At 45.0% G+C, this 20,403-nt stretch overlaps 2 protein-coding genes across 3 annotated transcripts; both read left to right on the plus strand.

Annotated features, from left to right (window-relative positions):
• Nucleotides 1-9,701: 9,701 nt before the first annotated feature.
• Slc10a4 (solute carrier family 10 member 4) lies at nt 9,702-14,807 on the plus strand. The gene is made up of 3 exons (XM_008837705.2): nt 9,702-10,513; nt 11,185-11,395; nt 13,994-14,807. The coding sequence occupies exons 1-3, from the start codon at nt 9,930-9,932 to the stop codon at nt 14,501-14,503; spliced, it is 1,305 nt and encodes a 434-aa protein (XP_008835927.1). The 5' UTR covers nt 9,702-9,929; the 3' UTR covers nt 14,504-14,807.
• Nucleotides 14,808-15,594: 787 nt separating this feature from the next.
• On the plus strand, nt 15,595-19,198 carry Zar1 (zygote arrest 1). Of its 2 annotated transcripts, XM_008837716.2 has the most exons (4): nt 15,595-16,350; nt 17,881-17,973; nt 18,061-18,135; nt 18,936-19,198. In XM_008837716.2, exons 1-4 carry the CDS (start codon nt 15,595-15,597, stop codon nt 19,077-19,079), a joined length of 1,068 nt encoding a protein of 355 aa, XP_008835938.2. In that variant the 3' UTR covers nt 19,080-19,198. The 2 variants fall into 2 exon arrangements, with proteins under 2 accessions (XP_008835938.2, XP_029421552.1); XM_029565692.1 differs by lacking the exon at nt 17,881-17,973.
• The last annotated feature ends 1,205 nt before the right edge of the window (nt 19,199-20,403 follow it).

Here is a 20,403-nt window from a genome sequence, read left to right on the forward strand (position 1 = left end):
GGGGTTAAAGGTGTGCGCCACCATACCTGGCAAAAATGTAATTTTAATTATTTAAAAAGATTGCCTTCTAATGGCTGTAGCTCAGTGGCAGAATACTTGCCTACCATCCATAAGAGGGTCTGAATTTTGATACACAATATTACACACACACACACATGCAAAGGCCAAGAACAGATAAAAGCTGGGTATGGTGGTGCAGGCCTTTAATCCCAGCACTCAGGAGCAGAGGCAGGTGGATCTCTGTGAGTTCAAGTCCATCCTGGTCTACATAGTGAGTTCCAGGCCAGCTAGGGCTTCAAGGAGACCCTGTCTCAAAAAGATCAAAAAAAAAAAAAGATAGCTTTGTCTCAACAAGTGCCCAGTTTGACTCACATTATTTCAGTGAGTTTTAAAAACTTACCAAGCTGGACATGGAGGCTCACACCTTTAATCCCAGCACTCAGGAGGCAGAAGCAGGAGGAATTCTGTGAGGCCAGGCTGGTCTAGACAGGGAGTTCTAGGCCCTCCAATGCTACACAGTGAGATCCTGTCTCAACACACACACACAGACACACACACACCCAAAACCCCAAACCTTATTGATTTTAATATTCAAAGCCTAAGATATATCTGATATACTTGCTTATTTCAGGGAAATGGCAATGAATATGTGAAAGTCATGAATTATCTAATACCTTTTGATGTATATTGATACAATCTTTCTCACATGCATACATGAGAACTTTTTTCACATCAGAATGCATTATGAAACCTTTAAATACTTGTGTAGTGTTCCATTATATGAATGAAGAAATCTTTACTCAACCAATTGCATGTTATATTTTAGTTGTTCTATTTAATTTTTATTATCATGCTCTTTTTATCTTTGTGCATAAATTTTCTGAAAATCAGTTGATTTCTGTAAATAGGCAAAAGAAATAGTGTGTGTGGTGTACATACATATTCAGGATGATGTGCATGGAGGCCAGAAGTTGATGTTAGTCTCTCACCAGACCTGGAGCTCATGGATTCGCCTATGCTAGTTGTCCAATGAGCTCTAGGTATCCCTGTCTCTGACTCTGCCCCAGGCCCTGGGCACTGCCCAGCTTTTACATGGGTGCTGGGGATCTGAGGATCTGAACTCACAGCTTCATGCTTGCCCAGCAGACACTTTAATAAAGTATTTTCTGTTATTAAAAAAACAAGAGTTGACATCAGTAGTAGTTAATCACAGAATCTAAAACTTAAAAGTTGAGCTGACAAAAGTGGCGGCCTCCAATGCTGCAGGTGCAATGGGAGACACTCAGACACTTCTTGTGGCAGTGCAGTTGGTACAATTTCTATGAGCTCTAGTTCTGATCTCCCAACATCCTTTCTTCTTTCTTCTGTGAGCTGTATACAATGTTCCACCACATTCCTGTGCGGAATCCCTTGGCTGCCTCTGAGTCTTGTGTATTGAGGCCACTCACAAGCTTGAGTGAGGATATCTGTCCCCTGGCCACATGATTGCTCCAGGAAGGTCTCAGCTCCTTCCAGTGGACCAAATCAACCCCAGGAGCTTTATGGGAACTTCTGAGAAGCAGTGGCTCTTCCCACAGCCACTTCTAAGGTGGTAGGATATAGCTGGAACTCCTGAGGCCTCCTACAGAGAATCTAAGTGAACATGAAGATGCACAGAGCTGAAGGGTGGAGAGAGTTGGGTCTTCACTTTAATCCTGGGATCTGGCCACACACAGAGATTAATCATTTCCCTGAGTCAATAATCTCTTTTTCGGAGTAAACCAATTTGAGTCAGAGTTCCTGGTACTTTGCTTGAAATAATCCTGATTTTTAAAAATGTCAATAAGCTGAAATGTGTTATTCAATTACTTTCCCCAGAAGTTGCATCAAGCACTGCAGCCCCCATACAAGGGGCTTGCACTTCCAGCAGGGACGGCTGTTGTTTTGAGACTCTAGTTAATTCAACTTTTCTAAATGTCATATTCTGTGGGGGTTTTTTGTTGTTGTTGTTTGGGGTTTTTTTGCTTGTTTTTTTTTTTTGTCTTTTTGAGACAGGGTCTCCCTGTAGCCCCAGCTGTCCTGGAACTCACTATGTAGACCAGGCTGGCCCTAAACTCACAGAGATCCACTTGCCTCTGCCTCCCGAGTGCTGGGATTAAAGATGCACGCCACCACGCCCGGCTTCTGTGTTTATTTTTATTTATTTACTTTAGGTTTTTGAGGCAGGGTTTCCCTATAGCTCCAGCTGGCCTGGAATTCATATGTAGACCAGGCTGGCCTCGATCTGACAGAGATCTGCCTGCCTCTGCCTCCCAAGTGCTGGGATTAAAGGCGTGTGCCACCACATCTGGCTTTCTCTGTGTTTATTTACTTGCTAGTGAAATTTTTCTGTTATAATGGAAACTACCATGTCTATTATAAATTATCTCTCTTTTGCATATTTTTATTAGCCTATGGCCTTTTGAATTGATGCAGTGGTTCACCCTTTGACATTACTGAAATATATCTTTTCCTCTAGATTTTATTCTTAAAATTTACTGTTTATTTCCCAAGATATCTGGGAAATAGTAAAATTCAAAGAAAAAACAAAAAATCACACTAATTATTCCCTCACAGATTTAATGTACATTGGAGAAATTCCTTCCCAAATGCATATATGTTTAATATATTTACTAGCATGTAAGTATACATTTGTGGGTTTATAGCTTGTGCATGTGTGTAGCTCTGGCTGGCCTGAACTCCTATGTAGACCAGGTTGGCCTTGAACTCACAGATATCCATCTGCCTCTGTCTCCTGGGTACTTGGATTAAAGGCACATGCCACCATGCCCTACAGTTTTTTTCCCCCTACCGCACCCACGTCAGGAAGCTCACAGCCATCTGAAAAGTTAGTTTCAGAGGAACCAGAGGTGCCTCTCACCTCTGAGGGCACCCACAGGCACATGCATAAACTCACATACAGACACACACACATATTCACATAATTAAAAATAAATCACTTACCACAGTGGCACTCACCTTTAATTCCAGCACTGCGAAAGCAGAGGTTGGATCTCTATGAGATTAAGGCCAGGCTTGTCTACACAGTGAGTTCCAGGCCAGCTGGGGCTTTAGGGAGAACCTGTCTCAAAACAAAGAAATGAACAAAAAAATCAAAACAACAACAACAACAAAAAAACATTAAATAAGTAAATAAAATAAATCTTAGGGGGAAAAAATAGAACTCTGGTTGTTGGGTCAGGGGTGTTGCTCAGTGGTAGAGAACCTGCTGAGCATGCGCAAGGCATTTGGTTTGATCTCAGACACAGTCAATAAAAAGAAAAGAACTCCAGTTACAAAACGTGGTACTCTGTGTCTGCAGAGTCACTGGATTAGTGCATGATAGTTCATTTAACTACAAGCTTTGGACTCCAAAAGTGCATGTTCAGTTTGTAGCTCTTGCCCTATTGGGGGCATTTTTCAAACTTCATATTAGGTCTAATGTAGGGATAAAATGAAAGGCTCTGGCAAAGGTTCAGAAGAGCACCTTGGACACAGCAGGTGCTGAGGTAGTGTTCACTTGTACTTTGAATTCCATGAAGGTTTCCTTAGGACAAACAGCTGGAAAAAGAATAACTGGGTCAAAGGTGACACATGTTTGTAGGGTGGTTGTCATCTACCAAGTTTTCTTCTAGGAAAGTAAAATTAGCAGGATGAGTGTGGTGTTGACTGTAGCATGTCCTGCCCCATAACAAGATTTGATTTATATGAATCTTTTCCAGTGCTTCAATTTGATTTATTTCATTATTATGCACATGAATATTTTTATTTCATAAGTATGAGCTGTCTGCATTGTTTCTTGTGATCTTGTGTTTATTCATATCATTTGCATTTTCCCCAACTTTTTATATAGTTCTGGGGATTGAACCCAGGGCCTCGTGCATACCAGGCAAGCATTCTACCACTGAGCTACATCAATAGCCGTTTGTTCTTAGCAATGTATGAGAGGGTTTTTCTCATTTTGTAATTTGCTTTTGATTTTTCAAAATGTGTTTTTCCTACATCAAAGTTTAAATTTTGGGGTAGCTATATCTACTGAGTATCTCATTGTGATTTCTTCTACTTCTTGGTTCAAAAGATGTTCCCAGTGTGCATACTCCCAGGTCACTCATACACCTCAGCAACCCCTCAGTCATCTCTGTAAGTAAGCTCAGGAAATTCATTGGTTTTCCAGGAAAACTTTAATCAAACATTGGTTTGACACTAGAACCTTAAAAGTGGATAAGCATTGCTTAGTATCCCCAGGAAAATAATTCTCACAACAGATGGAAGGAAAATTTATTTGTTAATGCTATTATGTCTCATAATTATTAAACAAGAAAATGAGGATGTAAAAGACATTAAAAGGATATGGGAATGGAGATATTTTCCAAAATGGAAAAAAATGAGAAAGCCTAAGCAAGAGATGAAAGTCTGTGTAGGTTTGCTATGATATATAAAGGATGAGACAAAAATAATATACACATAATCTTAAATTTTCTAAGGTCATAGTTTAGTCAACTAGTTTAAGGAACAAAATATGTCTAATCAAGATTTATCTGAGAATGTTTGGTTTTTGCCCAAGCTTTATCTACATAGCATATGGTAATTAAAACTATCATACTGGTAGTACTAACCTTATTGGATGTTTAACAGCCATACTTTGAGGCCTATACTAATCTGGGCAGAGGGACTTAAAGAACAGTTTTTGCTCCTTACTCTCCAAGGTCAACTAAGTTCCAGGGGACTATGGAACATCTCTCAAAATGTACTGTAACTGTGGTAAGTCATCTGTCTTCTTGTTCAGGGAGGCCATGGAGACCCCACCAGATGGACTTGGACCAGTGTCCAGTCTACAAAGAGGAGGGTCAACTCAGAGGAAACATCTCATTCATGCTTCCAAGTAAAGCCAGACATAGTCGAGTCGGACCTTTGACTTATCTTCTCTTAGATGGAACTGGTAAAAGAGAGGAACCAGGAGTTCCTCCCAAGCCCACGTGACCCCTGAGGAACAGATCCCTAAATGACCTTAAATGTAAAAATAAATTGATTTATTTGGACCAACTTTATAGGTCTTAAACACCCAAAAGGAAAGTATAACCAAAGAGTAAAGTCATCAGTATATTTCTTTAAGAAATCAAAGGATTACACTTCCTAGATATTAGGGTTAAGTCCATATAAAAAGTTATTTAGACAATTATTTTTCATTGATGATTTTGTTCCTAATCAAAAAGTACTGCTCAAATGTAAGACTTCAAATCTTGGTCTGCAATACTGTAGTGCTCACCTGTGCCTAAGGGAGACAACCCGCTTTTCTAAAATGATGGATAAAATTTTCTCCCCCTATCTAGAAGGCTTTAAGAGGAGACTGACACTGATTCTAACCACTCCTCCAACAGCTATCAAAGTACCTGAAAGCAAATCCTGAACCCATTACTCTGGAGTCCAGCCTTGGAAGACAAAAGAAAAATGAGGAGGAACCCAATAGAGGGATGCTTTTGGAAGCCCTTGTCAAGAATATTCCAATGGACTCTCATATGAACATTTGAAAATTACCCTGTTCTGACTTTTTTCTAGTTCCCTGTCTCGAACTTGTAACGCTAATTACTCTTGCCTTTACTTCTCCTATTCACCAAAGACTTTCTTTTCCTCCTCAAGATAAGAGTAATGCAATTTGGGAGTCTTTTAGATAGACCCACTGAAGGGGTACTCTCATTGCCTCACCCTGTGTCCCTGTTCAGCATGGAAGAAGCAGAGCAGTCTGTGTCCCAATTCCCTATCAGCTATTTGGGTAACCCCTTCAGAGCTAAAAGGTCCTTGGGCCTCTTAGCAACATACTCCATTCTAAAGGCCAAAAATGTCAAAAGTATTTGGGAGCTTTTATCTAATCATTAGAAGATTTTAGAGTTACCTCTCCAGAGGGGGGAATGTTAGAGTAGCCAAAAATCCCATAAAAAATAATAAGAGTATATGAAGTTATCAGAAAAAAGTGATGAGGAGATATGGGAGCTGCAGGGAGTGGGCATGGATTTGATCAAAACACCTTATATGCATGTGTGAAGTTCTCAATAAATTATTAAAAAAAATATATAATTTGAATAAAAATATTTTAATTCTAAAGAAAAAAAAGAGAGAATTTGTCTGGCTCACGATTTTGGTGGTTTCAGTCCATGATTGGTTATGTCATGTTGCTTTTGAACATGTGGTAAGGCAGCCCATTATGGTAGGGCACAAGGTAGAGTCAAACTGTTCTCCTCATGGTCAGAAATAAAAGGAGAGTAAGCAGGGGGCTGGCAACCCACAATCCCCCTTTTTCTTTCTTCCTTTCTCTTTCTTTCTTTCTTTCTTTCTTTCTTTCTTTCTTTCTTTCTTTCTTTCTTTCTTTCTTTCTTTCTTTCTGTAGTTAGCTAGTTAGCTAGTTATTTGAGACAAGGTCTTACTGTGTAGCTCTGGCTGGACTGGAGCTCACAGAGACCCACCTACCTCTGCCTCCTGAGTACTGGGATTAAAGGTGTGTGCCATCATGCCTGGCACCACAATTTCTTTTGTGTTGGGGACCCCTGCTGTTTTAGGGTTGCAGTCTCTCCATGTCCGGATAGCCGCAAGCCGGCTCGGCGCAAATGGAAGGACTCCTCTTCTCAGCGGGTGCCTTCTGTTCTCCTTCCTGACTCACCTTTGAAGTGGCCATCACAGATACATGACCTCTGGCACAGAAACTGCCAGGTTTTTCCTGTGTGATAATCAGGCACTGTCTGACAGCCTGATAGAAGCCCACCACCACATGTAAATGGGGCATCCCAGGAGCACCTATCAGCTGAAGCTTTTGCTACTGCCTCCACACTATAAATCTTCTGGTTTTCCCCCTAATAAATCGGAGCTGAATCACTAAGATCTGGAGCTGTATCACTGAGTCTGACTGAGCTGTATCCTGTGTCTTACTGCCTGTGATTCAGTCTCCCCTGAGGGGGCTGTCCTTCCGTCAGCAACCACTCGTGAAGATCTTGCTTTCACTGTTTCTGCACCTCCCCTCGTGATCCGGTGGCCGACACAGATCCGGATCCCGTACACAGAGGGAGTGTCCGGCAGCTTGGAACAGAACTCGCCTGGCAGCTGACAGCGACCCACAGAGTCGCCAGCATCCGGTAGCCGTGGAGAGCCAGGGACCCGTCTCAGCAATCTGGCGCGCGAAAGCCGCGCACCCCAGCGGTGCCCGAGAGACTGGCACCACGCCAGCAGCTGGGCTCCGAGATCCCCGCGTGCCCACACTTTTGAGGCCATTCCCTCAGTGACCTAAAAAACTTCCAGTAGGTGGGGTGTGGTGGTGCATGCCTTTAATCCCAGCACTAGGGAGGCAGAGGCAGGCTGACTCTGTGAGTTCAAGGCCAGTCTGGTTTACAGAGTGAGTTCCAGGCCAGCTGGAGCTACAGGGAGACTGTGTCTCAAAAAGACCAAAAGAAAGGAAAAAAAAAAAAAAAAAAAAACTTCAGTAGGTCCTAACTCTTAGAGGTCCCACAACCTCCCAACAGTGCTAAACTGGGACTGAGCTTTTAACACATGGGCCTCGAGGGACATTCAAGACCTCAATTATAGCAAGATTCAGTAGGATCTCCCCTGACGTGTGCTAAGAAGGTACCTTCTGGATGTATTCAACCTTTGAGCAACACATCTCCTTAAAGATCTTTCTTTTACTTATATAGGCCTAAATGAAAATTTAGAATAGTTCTTATTGCAGCCTACTTCCTTCCCAGCCGGATAGATATAAATTCATCTTTTCTGAGTTTAGTATATTAGAAAAGAGTAAGGGTGTATTGTTTTCCTAAATGTTTTCTAAAGCTCTAGCCTCATAGAACTAATAATGTAATGGAGGGGCTGAAGAGATGGCTCAGCAGTCAAAAGCACTTGAGGCTCTTGCAGAGGACTTGAGTTGTGGCAATCAATGCACAACCACCTGTAATTCCGGTTCCAGAGCATCTGATGCCCTCTTTTGGCCTCTGTGGGCATTGCACACACATGGTACATGTACATACATGCTGGCAAGGCACTCATGTACATAAAATAAATCTTTTAAAAGTCCAATGTAAAAGAGAAGCTATTACATATGGTTGAATTCACAGTATGGTGTCGTGTTATTGTTTACATTCTCTGCCATTTCCATGAGATCTGGAGAGGAGGAAATGCAAACATCTGGGCCTAGTGCATCACTGGGAAATATAGGTAACCCAGTCTCTCTGGCAAAGGGACAGGGACCACTTCCTGGGGTGAAGAATTCACTCTGTCTTGACTTTGCTCACAAGTAACCCCAGGCTAGGCCTGGGCCTTGACTTTAGCCTAGACATTCCCATGTTGGTTTATACAACTCAACTGGCTGTTATCACTATGGTCACTCCAGGGACATGTGTGCCTCCTTAAGAGACACCACTCCTCAGTGAGCAGAGATGTTCCTTTACATGCCTGGAGTGACTGGACTGAAGTTGCTGGGTCTCGGTTCCTATGAATTCTGATCTGATTTGTTGGGGATTAGCCTGTCTGAAGCTGGGAATCTCAGCACTTCGTTTCTTTTCAGTCCTTTAAGCCCAATGCTGGGACTTCATTTACAAGACTTCATAAATCTGTGACCGCTGAAATATCCTCCCCCCACCTGCCAATACCTTCTTAAATAACATTTTTCATGCAGACTTTTCTTAGCTTAACTCCTCACAGAGCTCTTTAAGGACAGATCTCTGTGGAAACTCAACCAAGCACTTAGGGTAGGGGAGGCTGAGATGTCCTTAGACCTCAGATTCCTCCTTTGTAAAAGTCAGGCATGACACAGTCGGATAACTGGTTGACAACAAATAATTGAGTATTTCAAAATAGCTAGGGGATTCTGAGTGTTCCTAACACAGAGACATTACAAATGTGTGCCAATGACCCTGGGCTGATCCTTAATATGTACGATGCAAAAGTCACATTGTATCCCACAAATATGTATAACTGCTATGTGTCAATTAAAAACTATCACACTATAATGGAATTTATAAATACAGTATTTATGTCATGACTTTGCCCTGCCAATCAAATCAAGTGATCTACATGCACTTGCACAGCACCAGGCTCAAAAAAAATCAAGGCCATTATTTTTACTTTTTAAGACTGAACATAGAAAGCCTTAACATTTTTGTCTGCAAATTCAAGCCAGATAGATGTGCTGTTTAGAGAGTAGCTCACACGAAGACAGGGCTGTGGGGGTATTTAAACTGTTTATCTATATGACATCATGTGCACACATAAATATATCCCCCACCCTTGCCCATTTGATGGGTCTGGCACTCTAGATTTCATTACCAAAGAGGCAGAGTTCCAGTGTGTGCTGATGATCAGCGGGGTGACTAAATCTGTGACCGCTGAAATATCCTCCCCCCACCTGTAAAGAAGCTAGGAGAAAACATTTGTAATGTTCTCATCATAAAGAAATAATAAATGTTGGAGGACACTGTTCAACATGAGTAGACAAATGTACAATAATCCAGGCACCAAAAGGGACTTCGTGTACAGATTTTATATGAGTTAGAAAAACATTTGTTTTTTCCAGAAATTAAAAAGAAAAAGATGCAGAGCCTATCTGAGAATCTGATGCGCAGCCAGGTTCAGGTTTTTGAGTCTTGAGCTTTGTAGGGTCTTTGTTCCGCCCTTGGCTGTGCTGGAACAGAACCACTTAGCGGTGATTAGAAGGAGGGGCGGGGCCTGCTGCGCGGGCGGCGACCTGGAGGGCTGAGGGTCCACCGGGGCGGCCGCACGGGAGCAAGGACCGGCCCGCCGCACCGACGCCGCGGGGACGTCAGCGGCGCGGCCGCGGCTGGGAAGCCAGCAGCTGCGGTCGACGGACAGACGCTGCGGGAACTGAGGGAGGCGGCGCGGCGGAGCTGGTGAGCAGCAGCCTCGGCGACAGCGCCATGGACAGCCTCGACAACACCACCCTGCTCGTCGCCGCGTCCTCGCTGCTGCCCGACAACTTCACCCTGTCGCCCAACGCCAGCGGCCCGAGCCCCGGCACCGACACGACCCTAGCTCCCGCCTCTAGCCCCGGGCTCAGCCTAGGTCCCAGCCCGAGCATCCGTTCCAGTCCCCGCCCGACCCCGACCCCGACCCCCTGGACCAGCAGCCTCGCAGGTGGTGGAGCCGGTCAGGGCTCCTCCGCCTTCCCCCGGCCCTGGGTCCCCCACGAGCCCCCATTCTGGGACACGCCGCTCAACCACGGGCTGAACGTGTTCGTGGGCGCCGCCCTGTGCATCACCATGCTGGGCCTGGGATGCACGGTGGACGTGAACCACTTCGGGGCGCACGTCCGCCGGCCCGTAGGCGCGCTGCTGGCCGCGCTCTGCCAGTTCGGCTTCCTGCCGCTGCTGGCCTTCCTGCTGGCCCTCGCCTTCAAGCTGGACGAGGTGGCCGCCGTGGCGGTGCTCCTGTGTGGCTGCTGCCCCGGCGGAAACCTCTCCAACCTTATGTCGCTGCTGGTGGACGGCGACATGAACCTCAGGTACCTCATATTTCTCACGCCAACCCGCTGGCTTCATAACCTCGGGCTCAAAACGCAGGAGGGAAGGAGTTGGGGTGTGGGGGATGAAGCTTGAGGAGGGCAGGATAAACAGCAGGAAGATGCGGAGGCTCGGTCTTTGAAATCCCGGAGGATGCTAAGAGGCATAGATTTGGACCCCGACTGAGCTGCTGGAGGCCCTGGGGTTTCACCCACAGGGACCACCGTTCTCTGAGTGCCGAACCCTTCTTCAGCCACTGGAATGCAAAGAGAAGGGGGAAGTCAGAGCTAGGGCTCATAGGAAACGTAAAAAGCAAATTAGGGCTGTTGTCCCAAGAACAAAAAAAGTAATCTCATAGAGTGCAACATAACTGAGTTTAATCCAACAAGTAGCATCCACCAGCTTCAGCATCGCACGGTACTTGGCAAGATTAAAAGAAAAAAAGGTTCCTTGTGTTCGGAGTCATCAGATTCTAGACTTTAGGCAGCCCAGTTCCGGGCTGTGATGGTCGGGTCTTTCCTCTGGGCTTAGAGGAGATGCTGTCTTAATGTGGCAGGATGTAGGTTCTCTGGAGACTTCAACCCGGGGTGGGGGTGTTTGCAGTCCTCTTTCCCCTTTACCCAACAGATAAAGGAACGGATGGCTCTTTGACTCGGCTCATTCCTTTTTGCAGCATCATCATGACCATCTCCTCCACACTTCTGGCCCTGGTCTTGATGCCCCTCTGCCTCTGGATCTACAGTCGAGCTTGGATCAACACCCCTCTGGTGCAGTTACTCCCCTTAGGGGCAGTCACCCTGACTCTCTGCAGCACTCTCATCCCCATAGGGTTAGGTGTCTTCATTCGCTACAAATACAACCGTGTGGCTGACTACATAGTGAAGGTAAGATCCTTCTTCCCTTCCACATGCCTACAGTGTCTGTCTCTGAACAGGGGCTGAACTGCTAGGAAGTTTGGAAAGAGAAAAGAAGAAAAGGATGTGGTAGCACTTGTAGGAACACACTTTTAAACAAGTTTATTCAACAAGCATGACACCAACCTTATGAAATTCCTAGGATGATAGCTCTAATTAAGTCACAGTTTAAGCTGCGTATAACGGGGCACACCTGTAATCCCTGTAGTCGGGAGGCTGAGGCAGGAGGAGCTTGAATTTGAGGTCAGCCTAGACTATATAGCAAGACCCTATTTCAACCCTGCCATCTTCACAAAGATGTAGCTTAATCAAAGAGACCTATTAGTACTCATGGGGCAGAGACAGTTGTCGGGGTGGAGGGCATAGTGTAATCAAATGGAAGGCATTTCCCACTAACTGAATATTACTAAAATTCAAAGCAAATTAAATAAAATTATTCAAAGTGTAATATTTTATAAATGCATTACTTTATTTTCAAAAATGGAATTGTAATTCTGAGGAGAACCTGAAATATTTTCTTAATTTGAACAAGCTGAAATTGGTAAACTGTTGTGTCAATGTTATAGAATACACAAAATATTGATCTTAAAGCACAAAATAAAACTGGATCCTGGATAGTGTAGATTATATTGCCATTACTAAATTTGTGCTTCTTTTTTCTTCCCAATTACATTATTTCATATAGTTTCTCAAATTAGTGAAAGGATGAGGGGCTGCTATTATTGCAGGGACTATTTCTAATATTATTTTTAAAAACCTGCTGCCTTTCTTAAAAAGTAACACAGATTTTTTTGATAGTTGATTGGAGACAAAATAATTGTATTTTTTTAGTTAAAAATAGTGAAAAAATTAAAATAGAACATTCAATTTAGTAAATAAACTAAAATACATAACTAAGATGTGGAGACAAGAAAAGAGCCATTCTGGTGTTTTGATTATAAAGACTTTAGAATATATAATCTGTTGTGTTTTATTTATATTAGCTTATTTCCCATTTATACAGAGGGGCCAACATTCATTAGTATGAAAACTAGAGGGCTCTCTTCTAGTCTAGTCTAGTCTAGAGTGAACAAAATCCTACACTATACAGAGAATACTGAACTAAGTTTATCCATTCCATTCAGCTCATGCTATCAGTTCAATGGCCTTTACTATACAACTTAAGGGATTCCGAGAGCAAGACAAGTGAGCTACTGATGCAGTGAAGACAGAAGAAATAAATTTAAATGATAGACCATTCAATAAGACTGACTCCTTTGCAATGAAGGTAATTGTCTCACCATGTGAGACACGGTTAAAACAATCACTGTGCTTTTGCAAACACTTTAAAATGAGCATTCAAAACCACTGCCTAAATGACTTAAAATCTTTTAAAGGAACTCTGGAGCAAATGCTTTGAAAACAGAGACAAATTTCCTGTCAATATTTTCAGTCTAGCACACTTTGAAAATTGTTATGTTTTGATTTATAATAGTTTAATAGTTTTCTACCAATTGTACATGTGTGTGCATACCTTAAATAATTATTTCAGGATCTTCTAGAGTAGCATTTTTGACCAGCCTAGATAAACTTTAAGTATTTTTTTTAAGAGCACAAAGTATACATCAATCCCAGAGATTCCAAAAGGATTCCCTCTCTGCTATCCAGAGAGGAAGAGCTGCTGCTCGGGTTTCTACTCCCATCATACCCGACTGTAAAAGAACAACCTAATTATCTATCTGAAGTGGTCTGGGAGGAGAATGTTTAGATTTCTTCCCCACATTCATGCTTTACTTGAACAAGAGAAATGTACCAGTCAGAGCATCAAGATGACATGTTTTATATAGTCAGTAGGATGTAGCTAAAAACCTGTTGTTTGTAATACTTCTTAAGGACCATTAGGAACACAGATTTCTCATGAACAAAGAAAACAGTAGAGTTGCAGAATCAGAATTCATCGCACTTAGATTTTTCTTTGAGATGATTGTTTTCATATTGTTAGCCAGCTTCTGAACTGTACTTTGGTTAAAAATATAATTAATTGTTTATTGTATAATTTAATGGTCTTTCAACTCTTGTGTAAGATGGGAACTAAGTTCACAGAAAAGCATAGGGCCCTGTTCAGGAGAAGTAAACACCTAGCTGTTCATGCTAGTCTTCTGACAATAACTGGGGTCTTGGGCTTAATTCTAACTGCTCCATTAGTAAATTAAACATACACTCAGAATACTAAAAGTTGTACAGTGAGGGCTGAAAGGCTGAGGAACAGTCTGCCCGGAGACAGGAGTCTTCTTCTGATGACTGGTTTATCAGCTTTCAAAGACTTTTTCAAAAAGAGTAGACTGGTCTTTCGTTACTCCATCAAAGGCAATGGGCAGAGCTCCTGGAAGGCAAACTGTCACTGGGCACCAGGCTGGGGCCTCCCAGCAGTTAGATCTGTCCAACACAGGTTGAGAACTATCTTTGGAAATACTCTGTCAAAGACCTCCAATTTGTGTGGGAGGTCAGGATGGATGGGTATCTGCCATTCTCTGGTCTGAATTCCTCTTCCGTGATGTCGCTGCTGATGGTTTGTCTATCCATTTTCAGGTTTCTCTGTGGTCTCTTCTAGTGACTCTGGTGGTCCTTTTCATAATGACAGGCACCATGTTAGGACCTGAACTGCTGGCAAGCATCCCTGCAGCTGTTTATGCAGTGGCCATTTTAATGCCGCTGGCAGGCTACGCCTCTGGCTACGGCTTAGCCACTCTCTTTCATCTTCCACCCAACTGCAAGAGGACTGTGTGTCTGGAAACAGGAAGTCAGAACGTGCAGCTCTGTACTGCCATCCTCAAACTGGCCTTTCCTCCCCGTTTCATCGGAAGCATGTACATGTTTCCCTTGCTTTATGCCCTTTTCCAGTCTGCGGAAGCAGGAATTTTTGTTTTAATCTACAAAATGTATGGAAGTGAAATATTGCACAAGCAAGATCTAGATGAAGATGAAGATACAGATATTTCTTACAAGAAACTGAAAGAAGAGGAAATGGTAGACACATCTTATGGTACAGTGAGAGCAGATGATTTAGTAATGATGGAGACCACTCAGACTTCTCTCTAAACATGGAGACACTCAGGAGTTTCTATCTGGCTGAAATATCACTTCCTATTCATGACCTGTGGTAGTGTATATGGTTTACATACAGGGTAACAATTGGCTCCCATTCTGTGTGACAGATTTGATCTTCCCAGTGTAAAGTTGCATCTCAAGTGTTTTCATGAATGATCAGTGTTCTAATATTGCTTGCACCTGGGTCAGCTAACGTGAAGCCTCTGATTAAGTGCGCTTTTTGTTTTTTGCCATTATCAATTTCCATGACTTTTTACAGATAGAAACCACTGTATTAAAAAATGGGGTTTGGAAATGTAGCAGTCTGGTGCATACAGGAGTAAAACAGGCTATCTTTGTAAAGCATAATTGAGTTTAATGTAACTGTAAACAAAACATGTGCTTGCTCTACTTGCAAATACCTGACCATGTTCAATATAGACCTGTATTTAAAAAAGTCCAAAGCAGGTCAGTAAAACCGAAATATAGTATTTTGTTGTCAAGCCAGTATCAAAGCGGAGAAGATCGTATTGAATTTGTGTAAAGGCATCCCAGATTCAGTTATCTTTTCAAGGAATGGTTTGGCTAAGAAATAGAACAAACCGGTACCTCAGGTCAGCCCTGGGAAAGATGGTGCTCTGGGCAACCAGACCACCTAACTCTCGAAGCCCTCGTAGGGCCCTTCCTCCCCACCCCCACCCCCAAGGGTTGTGGGTGGACACATCCCTGCAGATCACAGAGGATCAGAGGGAGGCAACAGACCATCCCCTATCCTTAGTATTTTGCTCCCTAATCAGACACGGACCTGCCTCGCCTTCCACGTGGCACAGGCACCTGGAGCCATCAGGTAGGGCATGGGGACCACCTGACTGGCTAATCGTGCTGTTGAATCCTTACCCGGCCGAGTTCACTTACAAATCGCTACTGTGGTCGTCGTAAGCAAAGCCCTCTTTCCGTATAGTTTAGGGTTGCCTGCCGACCTGCGTGTGGGGAGAGGGGTCGGGAGGGTTCCCTCAACCGGCTCGGACGGGACTTCTCGCCGCCTCAGCCCCAGCGAGCCGCCTATTTAACGCCTGGGGCGGCGGGCAGCTGGGGCGGCGCAGATGGCTGCCTGGGCTGGCGAGGCCATGGACGCCCATGTGTTCCCGGCCTGCGCGCACCCCTACCCGCCACCCGCCAAGGCCCCAGACGGCTGGCGGCGGAGCTGCGGCCCTGCGCGGGCCTCGTCGCCCTTTCCCGGCTGCGGGCAGCCTATGGCCGCCGAGTACTTCGACACCTACCGGCGGGCGCAGCTCATAGCGCTGCTGTCCCGAGTAAACCCCCGGCCGGCCGGCAGCCGGGACGCAGCGGTGCAGGTGAACCCGCGGCGCGACGCCTCTGTGCAGTGCTCGCTAGGGCGCCGCACGCTGCAACGCGGATGGCGCGGGCCCACCTCGGAGCCCGGCAGTCCCACTGGCGCCCCGAGGCCCGCGCGCCTCCCGCGCACCGTCGCCGTGTACTCGCCCGTGGTCTTCCGCGGCCTCAGCTCCTTGCAGGGGGACGCGCCGGGCGGGCAGAGCTCCGGGGAGCCCAAGGGAGAGCGTAGGTCGACACCTGCGAGGACCCGAGAACCCGAAGAGGGAGAGGTGACGACGAGGAAGGCAGCCCACGAGCCGAGCTCAGAGGAGGGCGACGCGCACACAGTAGAGGAGGCCGGGCCCGAGCCGCGGGAGGCCGGGCACAGTGCAGTGGCCTCGCAGTCCGCGCCCCAGAGTCGCCAGCAGCGTCCCGTAGCGGAGGTGGCTCAGGACGGCGGGGACATGGCCACCGCGAGGGCCCAGGCCTCGCTGCCGGAGGACAAGGAGCGCCTGCGCTTCCAGGTGAGGCCTGGTGGGCCAGGGAAGGCGGCCCGCGGACCACGAGAACCTCCAGGGTGGGGGGTTCTCCTTCTGGGGCTAAACCAGGGTATCTTGGGACGCGTGGGTGCCACACTTTCTTCTACCTGGCAGGTGTATGATATTTTAAAAAATTTTCTGTACGTGTTGGATATTTGCACCTGAGTTAAGTACCAGTGGAGGTCAGAGGTGGTGAATCTCCCGGAGCTGGAGTTACAGGCAGTTGTGAGCCACCCTATGTGGGTGCTGGGAACTAAACTCCCGAGTCCTCGGCAAGAACACTCTTAACCTCTGGGCTATCTCTCTAACCCCTCAGTAATATGATTTTGCAGCCAAGAAAGGAGTTACCCAATACAATCAAGCCACAAGTGGCCTGCTTTGGAGGTAGGCTCCACCCGGCTGACCGGGAAAATGTCCGTATACTAACCTAATTCTGATCACATTTACACTACAAATGCAGCCTCAAGGTGGACACAAAGTCCAGTGCAGTGTACAGCTCTTCGGATAGCTGAAGGAAGATGCGTTATATACATAGAACAATGTTATGGTAAAAGAGTCAATTCACAAGGATCTTTTTCCCCCTAGAAGTAGCAAACGCAGTCTCAGTTGCCCCCTACCAGAACCCTACTTCCGATTCTGTAGCTGATGGACTCAAGGTTTTCAAGAGCTCCCCGTTCACTCAGAAACCCAATACTGCTACGCTGGTGGGCAGTCCTGAGTTGCTGCCCAGGCTAGCCAGACAAGGCTGGACACAGAGAGCAGTTGCAACTCCCAAGGAAATGGCAAAATGTGAGCAGTAGGAAAGGGCCCTAAGCAGTTCCTTAGTCTTTTCCACAGTCATCCCAAGACTGGGGGAGTGAAGGGCAAGCACAAAGGCACTTACACAGCTGGGCATGATCTTAAGTTCTCTGGCCTCCATTGTGTTTGCTTATCTGTAAGGTTGCATTCAGTGCTCTCTGAAGTTCCCAAGAGTTCTAAAGGCCTAATTCTAAAAATTTGTTTCTAAGGTCTCATTTGGGTGGGAAGCTAAGAATAAGGTTCTGCTATTAAAGTTCATATTCAGTGAACCATGTGCTTACAGATAGTAGCAGGATTTTTTGGAAACAACTAGCAGCGTGGAGAGTTTAATCTCAGATGAATACCTTAGAACGCTTAATACCTTTCATCTGTGCATGTTCTAAGACAAGGCATTACCCCATGGAAGCCTACTGAAAGAATCCTGGGCTCCAGAGAACACCATATATTTTGTTTTTCCCCTAGCTTGGGAAAAATGCATGTCAACCAGCCTCCTGAGCCAAATGAATCTGGTGTATAAGCTGTTTTGTTTGGCCTAGGCTTGTTAAGCTATCAGCTCATCTAATTACTTTTAGAAGTTGGCTCAAACCTTGACCATCCTTTCCTCCAAGACCTAGAATGAAGTTGGCAATTTTAAGTATCAAGTAGATCCTTCTCAGTTTCTGAAGTAAGGCTAATTCAGGCATCACCCTGGTTAAACGCTGCTATCCTGCTGTTCAGTTCTTAGAGCAGAAGTATGGCTATTATCACTGTAAGGACTGCAACATCCGGTGGGAGAGTGCATATGTGTGGTGTGTGCAGGGCACTAACAAGGTAAGAGATGCTCATCCCTGCCCTGCGCCTGCTGCATGTGCTAAGGAACTTTTGCTCTTTCCCATTATGTGCTCTTTCCTGTCACAGGTGTACTTCAAACAGTTTTGCAGAACTTGTCAGAAGTCTTACAACCCTTACCGAGTGGAGGAGATTGCCTGCCAAGTAAATTAAATGTTTGCATTTTGGAAGAGGGTTTCTCTATACTTTTTTCAATGTATTTCCTATAAGAGGCTAGATGTCTTCTGGCCTTAAGGCTTTGCTTTTTCTGTTTTTTTTTTGTTTGTTTGTTTTATTTTCTAGTAGTGCTTAAAAAAAACGCCATTGAAATATTTACTTCCTTCTCTTATGAAACCTGATTGTGTAGCCTCTTTTGAATGTTACCTCACTTGCACTATAGAAGGCTTGTCTACGTGCTACTCAGCCACCTGGTATAAGGGAAAGCACAGTGCAAAACTGAATACCTTTCTGTTAGCTCCAGGTGGCTCACACTATCTTATGCAAAGATTACTTAGGCGCACATATCCATTTAAAGTATGCATGAATTAATTTTTCAGTCTTGTCTGAGAGTTCACAAAGGGAGTTTGCCCTAAGATCATGTCTGTCCGGCTTTATGGGGTTCATTCATAACTAGGGCTTACTTACTACTAAGCGCTGCTAAGCACTTGCTTGTTAGCAGTGTGCTCAGGGACTTTGATAATCTTTAAGTGACTAAATTTACCATTTGAGAATCTAATCAATGCACTTTGGTCATTGGAAGCAAAGTTGTTTCATAAGAAATTTACAACTGAGAATCGAATCCCTGTCTAACCCACACGAAGGGGAGGTTACAGTGAAGATTAGCTGGGGCTTTAGTGTGTACTCAAGAAGTATCTGAATAGACTAAAAAATCCTAAAAATCCTTAGCCCTGAGAATCACCGAGGATTCATTCTTTGTATTTCACTGTTTTTTTTTTTTTTTTAAGAGTTGTAAAAGAACTAGATGTGTGTGCCCAGTCAGACTTCGCCATGTGGACCCTAAACGCCCCCATCGTCAAGACTTGTGCGGAAGATGCAAAGGCAAACGCCTGTCCTGTGACAGCACGTTCAGCTTCAAATATATCATTTAGCAAACATCAAAAATGGTTAGGCTAGATGGGGCTAATGGAGCAGACAAGTAAGCTTCCTCCCATGGCCCTTCTTTCCACCTCTCCCTTCTCAAATACTTTGTGAAAGGCAGTATGTTTTGACAAAGCCTGCAAATAAAGGTATTGCAAAAAACAATTTGAGGCTTTCAGATCCAATTTGAGGAGAGCTTGTACTGAAAATCTGGACCTGTCACCTAAACTTTAACATCTGCTAAGGGCATAGAGCTGGGCCAGGCTTGAGTTATAGGCACTTGAGTGGCTACTAGGCAGAGTGTGTGTGTGTGTGTGTGTGTGTGTGTTGGGGGGGAACGTGGGCATGGGGGGTGGTTCTTAGACAAGAAATCTACAGCTTCAGTCTATACATGTGAAGCATCTAAGAAAGATGTTATTTCAATTAAGCAGAATTTCCTAAACATTAGAGATAAGCATCTTCACAGCAGACAGAACCTGGCTCTGTGGAGTAACCTAGGGTAAGAACAGAGGGGGCTGGTGGGTAGAAGTGGGAATTTGTCCATACAGGGACTTTAGTTGAGTAGGTAAACCCCTGGGGGAATGAGCCTGATGACAGTTGTTACAAGTGAGGCTTGGAGAGTGGTGGCATGGACAGCTTCAAGAAGGTGAATGACAAACACAGCAAGTGGACTTCATGTGATGTTTTTGGGGGGTGCTGGGGTTGAGCCTGAGTACTTCATGCTATACAAGGGGTCAACAATGAGCTACATCTCCAGTCCCTGTAGCTTAAGAAAAAAACCCCACCAAATCAGGATATTGTGGTGCAGGTCTCTTACCAGCTGCTTGGGAGGATTCAGACCAGCCTCTGTTAGGTAGAGAGACCTCAGCTCAATAAAGCTGTGTCTTTAAAACCCCCCAACAACCCCTCCCCCCAAATTAGGCCTCCCAATTTAAGGAGCACACCTCTGTAGCTTCCCTAGACATCCCAACAGGAACCTTGAGAACCCACTGCCAGATCTCAAGTGATGGTGCTGGGTTTAGAGCCACAGGTGTTTCTAATGACACTGGAGCTGGCTGTTGATCTAACAATGGGAACCAGGTGGCAATTTTGCCTCCCAGTTTTAACATCCATTTACACTAGCCCTTGAAAAGGGCCATAGATGGCTATCTGACATCTTGGGCACTGACAAACCAATAAATGAACTAAAAGCTCCATGGGTTTGATGTCTCTCTAGTATCCTTGTGTGAAGGGGGCAGGTCCACTTATGGTAGAATGGAGCAAGCTGGTGCTTGTGGCCTCTCCCTGAATCACAAGGGGGTGGAGGTGTCAAGTATCTCACTTGCTGATGGAATG

Source organism: Nannospalax galili, unplaced genomic scaffold (genome assembly GCF_000622305.1).
Source record: "Nannospalax galili isolate Female #2095 unplaced genomic scaffold, S.galili_v1.0 scaffold318, whole genome shotgun sequence".
In the NCBI taxonomy this organism is placed as follows: domain Eukaryota; kingdom Metazoa; phylum Chordata; class Mammalia; order Rodentia; family Spalacidae; genus Nannospalax; species Nannospalax galili.